Raw genomic sequence first — 16,008 nt, 5'->3', positions numbered from 1 at the left:
TTATTTAAATTTTCCCATATGTATACTTCATTGACATGTATTGTAAAATTTTATTTAACTTAACAGTATATTAAATATATATTGGAAACGATACATGCGCTGAAATTCAGTAACCCTTTGAAAATCTATCTATAATATCACTTATATATTTTGTATTCGAATAAATGAATATATATACTTATATATTGTATTAAATGTTTTCTTTAACAATATATTATTTTAGATGTACATTATGTACAGGATTATAACATTATTTATACCTGTCGTTCGATAAGTTAATTGCATCCTGTGTTTTGCAATAAATGTTTTGTTTTTTTTTTCTCGAATGAAATCGTCATAGTAAAAAAAGGCAAGTTTATAGTGGGTTGATCGGAAAAAGAGTTCGAAACCGCGGTTTAAATGTGTTTTTTCAAAAAATCGGGTACACCAACTACATCATGTTAAAAAACATAATCTGTAAAACAATATCTCAACAAGTATAATACGCAATTGTAATATTGATAAAAGAGATAAATACACAGGTACGCATCATATATATATACATATGTAGATATGTAACGTCAGTATTATTTTATCTTAAGGTTATGTTATTACTTGTTGATTTTAGTCAATAATGTAACAAATTTCAACCTTTAGTAGCCGAAATTATTTTTTATTTAATAAAATACATGTCCTAGACAAAAACATTATAACACATTTTATGTTTTCCAATTCTATCGTCAGATTACTTTCTGAATTTTCTTCATTATTTTAATATTGCATTTTATTTCATATTACTTTTAATCTAAAAATGAACTATTATTGATTAGAAATTTTAACGTACAGTTTGACAATTTTATTTATTTATAAATAAGAATACAATTTTTTAAATGAAAATCAAATTTTAATAAAATTCATTTCGTTTTTCTGTTGGGTTAAAAAAACAGTATGAGTCGGGAAGACCGGGGCTAAAAGTTAAGATATACTCTTCTTTATTGAGTATTTTGTGGTTAAATTGACTATACTTTAAAATTGTTACCTTAAGTTTAATATAATGTAATAGGTTTTTTATATTTTTTCATTTATTTGTCGTTAGGCGAAGCGAAACTATTTGCCCCGTTGTGGGATAAACTATAGTTGATATATAAGTTTTATATATAATATTCGTTAATAATTAAAACATTAATAAAATACCTTATTGTCTAATAAAAACACCACTATTATGTAAGTAATATTTATTTATTTATATGTTTGGGTTAGCAAGAATATATACTATCTTTAACAGAAAATCAGAACGATATAATAACACAAACATTATTTTTGGTATGAAATTGTCTTTGGTATGTCCTGCATTCAATTCTCTGTATCTCTTTTTGAGGATTGTATATATTACGAGTGAGTCGCTAACACTAATTTAAACGAAATACATATATAATTAATCGATATACATAATAAAAAATTAAAATCTCGAATCATACGATTCATCAAAATCACAGTTTGGGCAAACTGTGTTTTTTATGCATTTAAAGTGAGCCCAGTTCTTGCACAGAGCAGATTGGATCCATTCTTCTCTAGACTGCAATGCGGAATATGGATCGCAATGATAAATAATATTGGGAACTTTCTTTTTCGTCGTCACTTTCATTATTTTTTTGTTTTATATGTTCTCTTCTTAAAACACAACAGAAATGACCTATCTATATATGTAAATAGATGAAAATTTGCGGTGGACTAAGTTGTTACAGTAACAATTTGCCCTAAATCACGGTAACAACTTGCCCTTGTCGACACATGTGCAAATCTATTTACTAGAATATTCTGCTTATATTTAGGTATGAAATAACTTATAAAAGCTACTATAACATGTTCTTAAGTGTCATTTGGTCCGTAAGGATAAAAAAAAATCAATGGCATTGATATTAAATAATCGAAATAGACCAAACGATAATGATCAAAAAATATTTACTCATCTGGTACATAAGTAAATCATGGTTAGAAACACACGATACACTGCTGCGGACGCGTCCGGACGCCACTAAAATGAACGCTACAGTGTTATCGCTGTTCTTCGAGACAATCAATTGAAAGCAAATCGTCTTTTCTGCTTTTTTTTAGACGTAACAATCGGGACAACTTACCCCGGGAACATTTAGCCCCGGTCTCCCTTACGTTTAAAACTTAGTTTTTGTTTACAAAATTGGAAAACTCCAGAAAATTATTTAGGGTCATTGTTGAAGTTGTCATACGGTTGGCAGAAATTTTATCACTATTTCTGGATTTCTGCCAAAGTAACAGAGCTTATTCAGCAGTCAGAATTCTGAACAATAAACTTTCTTTGTGCTTTCCTGTCAGTTTCAATTTGAAAATAGAGAATAATTTCAGTGGATTAAAAGTGACTGGGGAAAGATGCAGGAAGAACTGAAGCTGATGAAAGAGCAAGTGTCTCCGATATTTAATTGTTTAATTTGTTATATGTTTGTATATGTGTTTATAAATTATTTTTAGTAAAATGCACAGAAATTAGGTACCTGAAAATGACTTTGCAGAAATGTGAAAGTTTTTGTGTTCATAAATGAATGGACTATATTTTAATATAGCTACAAATGTGTTATGCGATTCATTAGCGCAGAGAAATTAAATAATTTAGTGGTAATGGAATATTTGATTATATTTAATGAGGATTTCATTTATTATGTGCAGGTGCAAGAAAAAAATGAAAATGAAACGCAGCAGATCTTTATCCCCCAAACCGTCGAGCAGCGAAGATGACATGAAACGTATTAAGCTTGAAGAGGACACTGATGCAAACAAAGCCATATTATATCCACATATGCTGGATTTCTCGGATGATGTTTTACTAAACATATTTCAATATTTAACCCCTCAAGATCTTATGGCAATAAGTTTGTGAGTTTGAAAAAGAATATACACGGTGAGGCACTAGCTATTGCCATCTACAATAACTCTGAAGGTATGATAGTAGCAGAAAAGTTTTCAGAGTACTTTCATACTATCAGAAAACAGATACCAAAACATAGCATTCTATTTAAAAAAACAAAGGTGACCTTCATATCTCTGAAGCTACTCCACCTAGGAAAAAAAGATTAACGTCATATTACAGCCCCTATTGTCCCATGTATCTTTTGTTTCGAAAACTTTTCTGCTACTATCATACTTCCGAACTTATTGTAGGCGGCAATAGTTAGTGCCTCACTTTGTATAGTAGGTTCTCGCTCATTGCATACCCAATCAAATGGCTGTTCTTTACGCATATCTTGTTTGTTGCATTTTGTTTGCGCAAGTTAGGGAATGTACCTTAATGGAAATGGTAATTTCATGAAGGTGTTGCCAATAGCGTTACTACTGTTTCTTATATATTATTATATATTCACATTGATTGTGGCTTTGATACAATAGTGGGGAGTCGTAGGTGGGAAATCTCATGTGATTGTTTGAACACTTTGTTCATTGCCAAAACCTTGGATCTTCTCTAAAATTCCAGTCCCATTCTCATGCAGTGAGCGAGTACCTACTGTAAACAAATAACTTTTTTATGATTAGCTAGTAGATAATAAAATCTAGGTATTTATTGTAATTAATATTTGACTAGATGTTGTCAACGATTTGGACAAGTAGCACAAGACAAAACATTGTGGAGAAGAGTAGATTTTCGTGCATTGCCTATAAAATTGAAGGATTTTATGAATGAGTACATAAAATTCCTTCAGCCTGTAACAACAACCCTTGCAATTCGTCGAAGTGTGGGTAATGGAGAAATAGGACGTCTGACTCTTCGTTTTTTCAGTACTATTAAAACTGTGTGTACTCAACTTAAAGAATTAATCATCGAGGACTTTATTATTCATGGAGATACAGTGAGTTCAATCACATAATAGAAAAAATCGGTCTCATACAAATGAACAAATAATAAGTTATTTTTTGTGTTTGCAGATTGGGATCACAGATTTTCCACATACTCTTGAAAAGCTTTCATTGAAAGGCTGTGAGATGGGTTATTTGCGTAGGAATAAATCATATTTCTTTCACATGAACTTCCATATGCCTAATCTAACAGTAAGAACTTTTACTTTACAATTGCATGAATTTTTATGTTGCTCTATACTACTTATGTTTTATTACTCTTGCTTTATGCTGTGTTCATTTTCATATTTGGTTACATGTGAATGACTATAAATTACAGAACAGCTACTTATACTAATTGAAAATTGAGACGTACTTGCACTTAAAATTCATTTGGTAGGTTTACTTTTAAATAACATTTCCCAAATCCACAATAAGTAATAATATTACAAAAGTATATAAAGAAACAGTAGGCTACAAATAAGCTTACTTATCTTATTATCTATTTTATATTTATGATTTTATATTTTCTAAGTACATATACATATATGTATTATATATATTTTTTAAACAATACGTTACTGTTTTTAATTTGTATATTTTTCAGTGTTTGATTTTAAGCAACTGTCAATGGTTTACTCCACATTCACTGTTGGTTATTAGTAAAATGCCAAACTTAAAAGAATTGCGATTAAATTCTTGTCATCGTTTGGGCGAATGTGTTGCTTATACTAGTTTAGCAACACGATTTGGATTTAAAAAATTGGAGGTGTGCACTTTACATTTCTCAATTCTAAATGTTTCTAATGTATTGTGACAATTGAATAATTGTATTTTCATATCTTAGATTCTGGATTTACGAGATACAGCACTTGGCGACAGCGAAGTTTGTTGCTTTAGTTCCACTAGTACCTTGACTCATCTTTATCTAGAATGTCCTTCCAGTTTAAGACATACAGAATTAACAGATCAGGAATCACGACCTTTGGATAGAGAAGCTTTATTGAATTCACCACCCGCATATGAAGATGCACACGTTGCACAGGTTGATGCACTGCAATGTACAAAATGACGTATACCCTAATGATCTATCCTTTTGTATTTATTTGTCTTTTTATGTCAGTTCTGGGTTGAAGATGGATTCCGATGGGAAAATAATTCATTTGGACATTGTGTAATAACAGACAGAGCAATTTGTGTCCTCGGAAGCGATATGTTTGATCGTAAGATGATCAATGACTTGGCAGAAGGAGTAATAGTTGTAGAAGACGGTGAACGAGTATTTAACAATCCACATTTGAAAACATTGGTTGTTAGGTATGACCGATATTAAAAAGAATAGTAAGATTTACCGATGTAGAAAACACAATGATAATTTTCGAATGTTTTAGAAATTACCGAGATGTTACAAATTCAAGTCTCGAGCATTTGGCGTTTAACACATCCAGCCTCGAGTATTTAGATGTTACTGGTACTTCTGTTACCAGGCAAGGTGTCGAAGCTTTCAAGTCTGAAAAAGCAAACGTTAAATTATTGTCCTCGTTCGATGAGACATAGTTATAACGGACTGCATGAATCGTGAATTTAGCATGATTTAAGTGTATGTCTATTGCGTGTGTGAATATTGACGATCAACATTTAAGAAAACACAAAGCCGCGCCGAAGGCTTGGATAATACGATACTGCTACAGTTGAATAAATTTATTTTTCGCGGAGGATAAACAAACAGAAGAATTAGAAGTAAATAGTTTTTTACTTTCACAAAATAGTAGATGTAAAGGGAAAACGCGGATCATAGAAGAATATTTGAAATTAATACTTAATTTTACAATCTTCGTGTAAACTGTGTTCAGTGTATTTATTTTGCAAGTGCTCCAGTTACATTGGTAATGCAAATACGTATTTGTGTGCAATTTAATAACGTATTAAATTTTACTTCGATACTTATTAGCATAACACGATATTAGGATCTCTTTAAGCTAGCGATAATGGAATCTCATTGTCAGAACGAAAATGTAGAAATGCATGGTATATATCAAATACATTATTTGAAGGGGCAGGGGTTAGTGATAAATAATATTGATAGTAATCGAAAGGAAAACAAACTATGGATATCATAAAATACGTTTTTATTTTTCGATTTCAACTCAAAAGCCTTATTTTTAACATATTTAAAAATGTAGTTGATAAAGTAAGGATACGAAGCGAAAAGATCATGTACATGATAAGGATATTTGAGACAGTTGTTAATTCAGTAGTTTTCAGATATTAATGTAAGCTTGTATGAATTCTATAAAAAAAAATATTCACGAACATTACTCGTAGGAACTATAGGAAGCATATTTTTTCTCACTTACTTATGTACAGGATTCAACTCGCACCGACATGAAAATTACCTCGTATCAAAATGTTATTTTATTCATTTTGACACTATAAAAAATCATTCTGATACATTTCCATATTATTAACGAAACTAATGCATTATAATAAAACGTCTACTTCATTGAACATTAGCGTGTATTTTTATTTAAAAAAAAAAATAATTTTGTTTATAATGTCCATAGTCGCTACAACAGCCTGAAAAAATGACATGTACGCTTTCAGTTGTTATTCATAATAAAAATATAGAGTTTTTATATTGTATCTAATATGAATAGCCTGGGTTATCTTCTAGATGTGCAATTATATATCAAAAGATGGTAATGTATTTAAAATATTTGTGTCGTGTTCAAATCAGCACAGTGTTGAAGCACATTCGAAGAGTAAGAGCTGCATTAATTTTTCTAGATTGATTAAGAAGAATTATTAAACTACAGACAATATCATATTGAATTTCTTTTTTCAAGGGATACATTACTATGTCAAATAATTATTGCAAAACGTTTCGAGTTCATGGAAACACACGTGGAAAAATGTCTACAGGTTTAGATATGAACATCGAAAATGCAGTAGAATCTTGTACCTTGAGTAATGGTATACGTCTTGTATGCCAAAGTAATAGCTGTTATACCACAACCCTGGGTTGTTTTCTCCCAGTGGGTGCAATGCATGAACTTCCTGAAGAGCGTGGCAGTGCACTATTCTTAGAGCATTTACTTTTCAGGGTAAGAGAGCGAGTATATGTTAAAAATCTCATTTACGATGCTATTTAATTAACTACTAATTTCGTTAAAGTACTCTATAATTTTTGTCGCAATGTGTACAATAAACATTTCATACTGGTATACACCATCAGTTTTTAAATATCTGCATATATGAACACAAAGATATTTAACATAGAGAACAACGCGTAGAAACGAAGAAGAAATGATACAAGCAGTAGAAGAAATTGGTGCAAAGATTACCACTATTGCTATGAGAGACATGTTTCTCTTTTATGGAACAGTACCTTCGAAGGAAATAGATAAACTCATCGATATGTTTGCTGATGTGATTATGAATAATCTGATATGTAGGTTGAGTAATGATATTTTATAATGAAATCTCCCTGTGAGATTTATTTGTGTACATTATAACTACCGGTGTGCGAGAACCCGAAAATGTCGGGTCGACAATTTTATTCGGGATCGGGACGGGTTGTCGAAAATTCGGAATTCCCGATATAATCGAGATTTAAACTTATTTTGGGTGAGCAAGTTAGGAGATTCACCGTAAATGTTACTAACACCTTAGGTAATCAAGATATTGCAAGAGAAAAATGTGTAATCTTACATGACCTTTCTAAAATGGAATCTGACAAGGAACGAGTTGTAATGGATTATTTACCAACCATTGCATATCAGGATACCGAACTTGCAAATAGTGTATATCCTGAAACCGATGTAGTAAAGTACGTATGCTATTAAAGACTGACACATCAATGTAAGAAATCACATTGTTCGTATCTATTTGATAATTGTAAATCTTTAGAAAATTTTGTAAAGCAAGATTGACCGCTTTTCAAGATCGTTTATTCAAACTATGTTCTATGACAATTGTCTGTACTGGACCTATTTGTTTACCAGAATTAGAAAAAATTGTTTGCAAGTGTTTTATGTGTAACAGTGGATCTTACAACTTGGAGCAGTCGTCTTGTACAGAAAAGGAATATCGATTCTCAGGCAAATAGAAGTGAAAATAATTTCGGTTGTATAAATAGTATTTAAATAAAATATTGTAGGTGCTGAATTACGGTATAGAGATGATGATTATGAATTAGGGTATGCAGCAATAGGCGTGGAAGGACCAAGTTCTAAAGAATGCACGGATTATTATGCACTTAATGTAGCTAAAGAAATTGTTGGTTGCTGGGACAGGACATATAGTAAGTAAATCTCGTGCATTTTTTAATGATAATTATTTAATAAGAATTGTTTAATATTCGTATATTTGCATTTAGGTGGAGCACAACATAATGCACCATACCTTGCACACTGTGCATTCAACACAGTTCTGTGTCATATGTACAAATCATTCTTCCAGAATTGGGCACAGTCTACCAGCATATGGGGATGTTACTTTGTTTGTGACAAATTAAGTCTCTCGGTATAATATATAAACATACAGGACTTGTTGTCCTAATAAAGATTTTTACTATTCAAATTTTTATATAGATAATGACTAGTTTCCTGCAAAAAGAATGGATGAGATTGTGTACAACAATAACTGAAAAAGAAGTATCGCGTGCTGTGAATCAATGTAAAAGAAAGGAATTATTGTTATTAAATGATCCAGTAAATCATTTGATTGATATTATTCGAAATTATTTGAGATATGGATATTACATACCAATTCATGAAAGAATTATAGAATATGAGGTAAAAATTTATCTGAACAACACTTTATTTATTTTTAACTAAAGAAACAAATAAATTTTATTGCAATTGCAGAAAATAACAGCAGATAGAATAAGGGAAGTCTCCTTGAAGTATATCTATGATCAAAGTCCTGCTGTTATAGCTTTTGGTCGAATTGAAAATTTCCCGGACTATTGTTATGTAAAAAATTCAATGTATTTACTAAGATATTGAAGATTAATTGTAAAAAATCCAAATAATCGTCTTATTAGTATTTTAGTAAATAATTTAAAGTAAATGATCTTATAGACGACCGAAAATACTCAATAAAAAAAAATGCAAATATATTTGCATATACATATATGTACAAAAATAAGATTTGAAACTAAGTAACAAAATTTAAACAAAGTGTGAATACAAAACTAACATACTTAAACTCAAGGTACGTTTAATACTATAAAAGAAATATTCAAATGTATTCGTAACGTATCTCAAGTTTCTTTTTTAAAAAAAAGTACCCTATCATGCATCGATTGATCATTCATGTTCAAAGAATCGCAACATTTTTTTTTATTTCTAGTATTAGTTCATCTCTTTTCCAAGAATGAAGGCTACGCATAATTCGATTGCATGTGCGTTCTATAATTAGCGTATGAGCATTGACATTGCCCAAGCACATTCCAAAATGCTCTTCCAAAATCACAAATCAATGATCTGTAACATGGAAATTTTGAAGAATTTAGCTGTCCCAATATTCCTATTTCGAGTAATGTAAACATTATTGCAACGTTTATTGAAAGAGAAAATGTATCATTAAGAAATAAGTACTCGTTCAGGGAAATTGTATATCTTTTGAACGAAAAGTTAGAGAAAAAAAGTTGAAAGCAGGGTAGTCCATGTTCCATGGACCATATAGTACATCTGAGACGAAACTCAGATGTTTTTCGTGAACCAATTATCAAAACGCATGCGTTCAGAAGTGGGTTCATCATGAACATAGCCTCAGAATATTTGGTTATTAATGAAAAACACAGACCAATCAGATTGCGGTTACAGCGGACGGAATGGCCCACGTTTTTTGTTGATAATGGAAAAAATTACTTCAAATGACCTCAGAAATCTCCCCTTTCAAGGAAGTACAACATTTTTGGGATTTCCTGTATAAAGTGATTGATCCACTTTATCATCATTTAGGTTCTAGTCCGCTGTGGTACAGCACTACATATATCAAGGGCACAAAATTCCAGGGAGAGAGCGCTCTCATTTCCTCTCTGGTTATGTACGTTAAAAACCGTTTCGTACAAACCGTATAACGTTTCAAATATTGCCGCGTTATCCAACGTTTCCAATTTCGCGCGTGCAGTCTCTTCTTCCTCGTTTATCCACTGGCTCGTAAAAGGAGATAGAAATATCAATTTTAAAAAAAAACGGCAACGCTGTTTGTTTGTGGATATTCAAGATCGCCTAATTTACGGCTACGAACATCAAAGGTTCCGTGTGGAGTTTGGCCTCTGTCGTTCCTGGTCCGTGCATGGACCGGTTGGATTATCTCGGTTAACCCTGTTCCATGACTATGGATGACAGGGTTGAGCGGCGTGAAATGGTATGGATGAGTATGCGCGCGACCGCGACCGTTAGAAAATTGCGCCATTTGTTTAGTTCTAACCAAGATTATTTTCCAAAGTGTTGAAGTGTTACGCGGACCATTTATGACGTCGTGAAAGGTGGCACGCGTGGATACCGATGGTGTTGTGAATATTACGTTCTGCGTGAACGCTTGGCGAAAATTCTGATCACGCTTCCCGTGAGTGCGTAGCGGGGAGGTTCGTCCACGAGGGAACTTTTTTACCGGGTCCTTTTCAGAAGAGGAACATTTTTTTTTCTTTTGTAAACAAAATGTCGGTGGACACATTGAGCGATGCGGAGCTACGCAGCAAACTGATGGAATACGGGTACCCGGTGGGCCCAGTGACACAAACCACCAGAAAAATCCTCGCGAAAAAATTAAAAAGTCTGATCGAAGCGCGGGGCTCGGGTTCACGGTATTCATTAGCTGCCAGGTAATTTTAGCACATATTCTTCCAATTTTTAATCAGTCCGTAGACACAGCGAGTTCAAGCTTTATTATCCAAACAACAGATTCGGTTTTACGATCTGTATTCTTGTTCGCAGTGGTGTTTATTTATAATACCGTTGTATGTGTAAATTTATTTGTTGTGTTTATGTTACATGCTCTCTTACATAATGGTGAGAATTTGTGTTACAATTGTTTTTTTTTTCTAATCAAATTTTGTCATGCATTAGATACAGCAGCGAGGATACAGATGATGACTCGATTTCAATAGCCATAAAAAAGAAAAAGGCAACAGCTAATGCTCGACGACAAACTCTGGCAAATCCAATGCCTCCACCACCAGCGGTTCTACCGTCTTCGGATACAAGCATATCAAAAAGTTCAGTTAAGGAGAAGATAGCACACTCTGAGTTTAAGGATCCCATAGCACCCGATTACGATAGTTCGTCGTCCTTCACGACTCGTACAGTAACGAAAACTACACAGAAAAAATATGTGAAGACTAACAAGACATCAAATATTACGGATGGCTTAGAAACAGGCTCAGACTCGGATGTTGTGGAGGAAGTAAATAGAAGATATTCTCCATCTAAATATGTATCCAGTGTTGGTAAATCCCATGACTCTAGATCGTACGAACACAATACGTCTGAACACGAGCCAGTTACAAAATTATATGATTCAAAATCAAGATCTATACATACGATAAAAGACAATAAATACAGTGAACCACTTTTCGATTCAAATATCTCTCCAATACATTCTCAAAAGGAAGATATTTGTACAAAAGACAGCTCAAATCAAAGAGATCTTTTGGCAAATTATGAAACACCATTTTTATCCGAATTTACTAGAAGACTTAGTTCACGTACATCTCTAGGCAGTCTGCCAACTACCTCTTTGTCCAGTTTAAAAAGTAAGTTGTATCAAGTGAAAATAAAAATTCTTTTTAACGTTCTATATAATCATTCACTGTGTTTTGTACCACCGTCTAGGCCCAACTTTACGCCATACATCTAATTTACCAGAGCCAAAAGAAAAAGATTCGAATGGTCACTTCTCTTCTCCAAGATCACTGTACTCGACAACAAGTCCGAGGTATTACAACAAAATGTTCTACTATACCAATTTTAATAGTAGACTATTATTTAGTATTCTAAACATGGCAATTTTTTGTTCAAGGCATGCAACAACATCTATTGATAGACCTCGAGAAACAATGGGTAGAACGTTTAAGCCATCAGCCACAGGCAGAGAAGACATGCGCAACAACCAGAACATGGTGTCTGTGATACTGGTTGTGGTACTGGCCTTGTTTTTCGGAATACTTGCAGTTATATACATGGGACTTGGTGGGAAATCAGAAACCTTTCCCTCGCTTTCAACGGGTAGGTATTTAGAACCGTAGTATTGTTTAAATAAGATTCATAGAAACGTATTTGTGAAACTATAATGAAAAAAAAAGTTACATATTCTAACTATCAGTATGTGGGAAAGTTTCTTAATTAAGTTGGTAAATATTAACAATAAGTATGTTGCAATATGTATGTCATGCATCATGAGTTTGAATTCTCTATTATATTGAAATAAAATAATTATTAGCACTAGAAGGTAATACATATACAATCGTATTCCACAATAATTAAATTTTTTAAAGAGAAGATTTATAAATATAAACTAATTAAGATATCTTGGAGGTTGAAATTTTTGTACTTTACATTTCATTAACTTATTGCATGGTGTATGTTAGCCCCATTGCATGCTATTGTATTAAATATATTAGATATTGAAGAAAGAAACAACATCTAAAATTGTTTTTAATAGCTTCAAGGTTTTATCGTACAGTATTTTATACGTACTCTCTTATATGAACTTTTTAAAATTGAGATATGTAATCAGTTTTGCAAGATTCTATTTCAAATATGTATTGTTTTTTTAACGTGTTTAATAAAATAATAAGTATTAACGATGTATTAATTTTGATATTTTATTTCCTTTCCCATTATATAACGATCTTATCCTATTTTCTATTGTTTGGTTGAGACTGTCAAATAATTTTTCTTTCTTTCATGTACAATTTACGTGTACATATTTCAATATATCTATATATATAATATTTAATATTCAATATATCTATATATATATATATATATAATGTGATTTAGAAAATTTTAAAATGCATTACATATTGGATTGAAAAATTCTAATTTTCAGTATCAATTTTTATTATATACATATATATTTCAATTTATAGATAGCAACATACCATTATGCTTTGATGGAGCTGACTATGAATCGCCTGGAGTTAATTGTGTAATGAAAGAAAACATAGATTCTGTACTACAGCTTTTAAAGCGACTTCAACCAATTTTAACAAAAAAGGCTGTGTCCATGATATGCGACAATTCCAGCGAAACTCCTTATCTGACCGATTCCGAAATCATGCAAATGTTTACGAGCAGTAAAGTGGTAGGTTGAATTAATTGTAACGAAACGAAAATTATTGTACGAACTTCGCTATATGTGCAATCATGAAATTATTTTACAGAAAAGTTTGGAGGTGAAAGAGGATTTGCAAAATGCACAGTTGCTCGTCATAAAAAATCCTAAATGGGGTATTTCTTTGATAGACATAAATGATGATAACGGAGTTCCCGGTGAAGTTTTGGATTCCTTGGTATTGTAAAAGCTTTGCCATTCTTGTAATTAATACAATTCATTTTTGATGACGTGTATAAATTAAAGGGAAAGGCGTCCTTTTCTTACAGGATAAATTATTTTCTACCCGCTTAAATGGGAAAGTTGGAATGGTGATCACGAACCCAGAATTACCGATGCAATGTCTCGTTAAAAATAAGCTCTTCACCATATTCTCCTCTCTTCTGATTGTGTCACTTGGTAAATTTTTTACCGACTTATTATGGGATGAATTTTGTTGACAGAACGTGTTGACGAGGTTCTACAACGCGATAATGTTCATACTTCGAAACTAATTCGTTTTGTTACAAAACTACATACTTTCATTCTGTAACTGTGTCGCATTAGTAAATTATTTCATTCTGATTATAATAATGTATGTTATGCGATTTTCTTTGGCATGCAGTGTAGATTGCATGATAATATTAGACTGAGAATACATTGTGTGTTAATTAGACTGCAGATTTTTGTACAGAAACATTTCTTTTGTTTATTAGCCGTTTCACTGGATTAAATATAAGATAGAAGTTTATTGAATATAGTTAACATTTTTATTTCGTAATATTTCGAAGATTAACATGTACGAATAGAAATGTATGAACATCTGCAATTTAATTGTTATATCGTGCAGTACAGTATCTTATACAAATAATGTCACAATATATTCTCAGGCCTCCTAGCAGCTATAGGATTGCAGAAATTATTCGTTTGGTATATAAAGTACAAGAAAAGTACAGAGAGGGAAGTGTTTAAGCTTGTTAGTGAGATTATTAATATGGTTGAAATGCATCACCAAAATGCTGCTGTAGCATCGCCTGGTGGCACGCAAGAAAGTTTTCTTGCTATCAGTCATGTACGTGATAATCTAATACCACCCAAAGACCGTAAAAAAATGGCCAGCCTATGGGAGAAAGCAGTCAAATTTTTGGATGAGAACGAATCCAGGTAAACTCTTAAATTAATTAATTGGCTTTATACCTTCGGTTCTCGAATCTTTTTTTCAAAAATGAAAAACGGCTTTCAGAATTCGAAGGGAAGTGCAACAGGTGGCGGGGGAAGAGTTTCACGTGTGGCGTTGGCTACCTAATAACAGTCTCAACAAGTCGAACACACAGAATTTCGTTTTGAACAAAAAGTCCAAAGTATGGCAAGGCCAAGCGTTTGAAACAATGGAAGGTTCGGTTAACAGCTTGACGTGTTCGCCAACACCCTGTTTGAAGATAAGACATATGTTTGATGCAGATGTGTAAGCGTTTTTAATCGTTTCTTCATCATCTTTTGTGACACCGTTGGCATGTATTCGCATACGTATGGTTCATATTTGTTTAGAGAATTCGAGGATGACTGGGAGACAAAAGTACAGGACGCTATTCTAGAGAAATGCGGAGAAGGTGTAAAAATACTTCATATCCGTGTAGATCGTGGCAGTCGAGAAGGGTGTGTTTACATGAAGTGTATGTCGCAAGAAGACGCAGGGAAAGCTTACAGGGCTTTACATGGATGTTGGTTCGATGGTAAGCATCGAATGGTAAACTGTTTGTACTGAAGAGCATTTCAGAGATAGGTTTAACCCTTTGCACTCGGAACTATTTGAACTCAAAAACCAAACATTTCTTCCGACTTCTCATAAAATATTTAAATGTTTAGTAATTTATTAGATAAAAACAAATTTAATTCGTCAGAGTTGTCATTCGAGTGCTAAGGGTTGATACTCTGTATTTAATATTTTGTTTTTCTATCCAATATTTTAATACTCCATTTCATTTTTATGAATTATACAGTGTCTTTGTGGTGGGTTATTATTTAATTGAACTAAAATGATATCTGATAATGATATTATATAAAATGATATGATAATTGTTTTAGGTCACTTAGTAACTGTAAAGTACCTGAGATTGGAAAGATACTATGAGAGATTTCCAGACGCGCGTCATTGTACGATACCTTTGAAGCCAAGTAACAATCAACGATTATCTATGCAGGCAGATTACTAGGGTTGCCACTTTTGGATGTAAACTTACAGAATACCTCTTTGCTTGTGCATACACGTTAACAAGCAAACATTTGAATCTTTCGCCGCTAAATAATTGTTTGCGGACCAGAATTCGCGAGATACTTCTATTTTTTGCTCTGGAAGAGAATAGAACTTCATACTTATCGCGCAGAAACACAGAATCCGAGGGACTTGTAATTGTGTGATAATGTTCTGAGAATTCGAAGAGACAGAGACTTTTTATAATCATGTTCATTTGTATTTTGTAGCGCGTACATTATTATTACGTTCTATAATATTTTTTATTCTTTTTGTTTTTGGAAGGAAGAAAAGTCGAAAACAAGACTCAAGAATTACGTTATTTATGAATCTATTGTAAAGTGAGTGTAAAAATATTGTTTCAAGCTGCATTTTATGAAGTTTCCAAGTAGCAATATACAGGACAAGAAACATGCATATCCGAAATTCAATAATGTAATATATACTCCTCCTCTGCGTTCAAAAGATGTGTTCGATTTGTCAATCAAAACTGATTTTAATGTTATTTAGTCATGATATTCAGATAAATGATCGACACGTTCCCGCGTGCTTTATTATCACATACAATAAATGACGATCTGTTTTCTTTA

General features: G+C 32.4%; 3 protein-coding genes across 5 annotated transcripts; all 3 read left to right on the top strand.

Annotated features, from left to right (window-relative positions):
- The first annotated feature begins 364 nt into the window (after nt 1-364).
- LOC143357505 (F-box/LRR-repeat protein 12) lies at nt 365-6,348 on the top strand. 3 transcript variants are annotated; one of them, XM_076794038.1, is made up of 8 exons: nt 365-521; nt 2,680-2,886; nt 3,590-3,854; nt 3,931-4,053; nt 4,448-4,609; nt 4,688-4,885; nt 4,964-5,157; nt 5,232-6,348. In XM_076794038.1, exons 2-8 carry the CDS (start codon nt 2,693-2,695, stop codon nt 5,395-5,397), a joined length of 1,302 nt encoding a protein of 433 aa, XP_076650153.1. In that variant the 5' UTR covers nt 365-521; nt 2,680-2,692; the 3' UTR covers nt 5,398-6,348. The 3 variants fall into 3 exon arrangements, with proteins under 3 accessions (XP_076650153.1, XP_076650154.1, XP_076650152.1); XM_076794039.1 differs by lacking the exon at nt 365-521 and adding an exon at nt 1,184-1,811; XM_076794037.1 differs by lacking the exon at nt 365-521 and adding an exon at nt 2,216-2,414.
- A 105-nt stretch (nt 6,349-6,453) lies between these two features.
- On the top strand, nt 6,454-8,955 carry LOC143357507 (cytochrome b-c1 complex subunit 1, mitochondrial). Its single transcript, XM_076794040.1, has 8 exons — nt 6,454-6,944; nt 7,120-7,291; nt 7,513-7,669; nt 7,750-7,940; nt 8,000-8,143; nt 8,219-8,364; nt 8,433-8,636; nt 8,709-8,955. The coding sequence occupies exons 1-8, from the start codon at nt 6,699-6,701 to the stop codon at nt 8,847-8,849; spliced, it is 1,401 nt and encodes a 466-aa protein (XP_076650155.1). The 5' UTR covers nt 6,454-6,698; the 3' UTR covers nt 8,850-8,955.
- A 1,039-nt stretch (nt 8,956-9,994) lies between these two features.
- On the top strand, nt 9,995-16,008 carry Man1 (LEM domain-containing inner nuclear membrane protein MAN1). The gene is made up of 12 exons (XM_076793944.1): nt 9,995-10,218; nt 10,300-10,675; nt 10,920-11,605; nt 11,685-11,787; nt 11,872-12,077; nt 12,944-13,158; nt 13,238-13,366; nt 13,458-13,587; nt 14,058-14,331; nt 14,411-14,632; nt 14,716-14,900; nt 15,253-16,008. Exons 2-12 carry the CDS (start codon nt 10,512-10,514, stop codon nt 15,378-15,380), a joined length of 2,442 nt encoding a protein of 813 aa, XP_076650059.1. The 5' UTR covers nt 9,995-10,218; nt 10,300-10,511; the 3' UTR covers nt 15,381-16,008.

This window comes from Halictus rubicundus, chromosome 9, assembly GCF_050948215.1.
Source record: "Halictus rubicundus isolate RS-2024b chromosome 9, iyHalRubi1_principal, whole genome shotgun sequence".
In the NCBI taxonomy this organism is placed as follows: Eukaryota; Metazoa; Arthropoda; class Insecta; order Hymenoptera; family Halictidae; genus Halictus; species Halictus rubicundus.
This window is presented reverse-complemented; position numbering and strand designations above follow the sequence as displayed.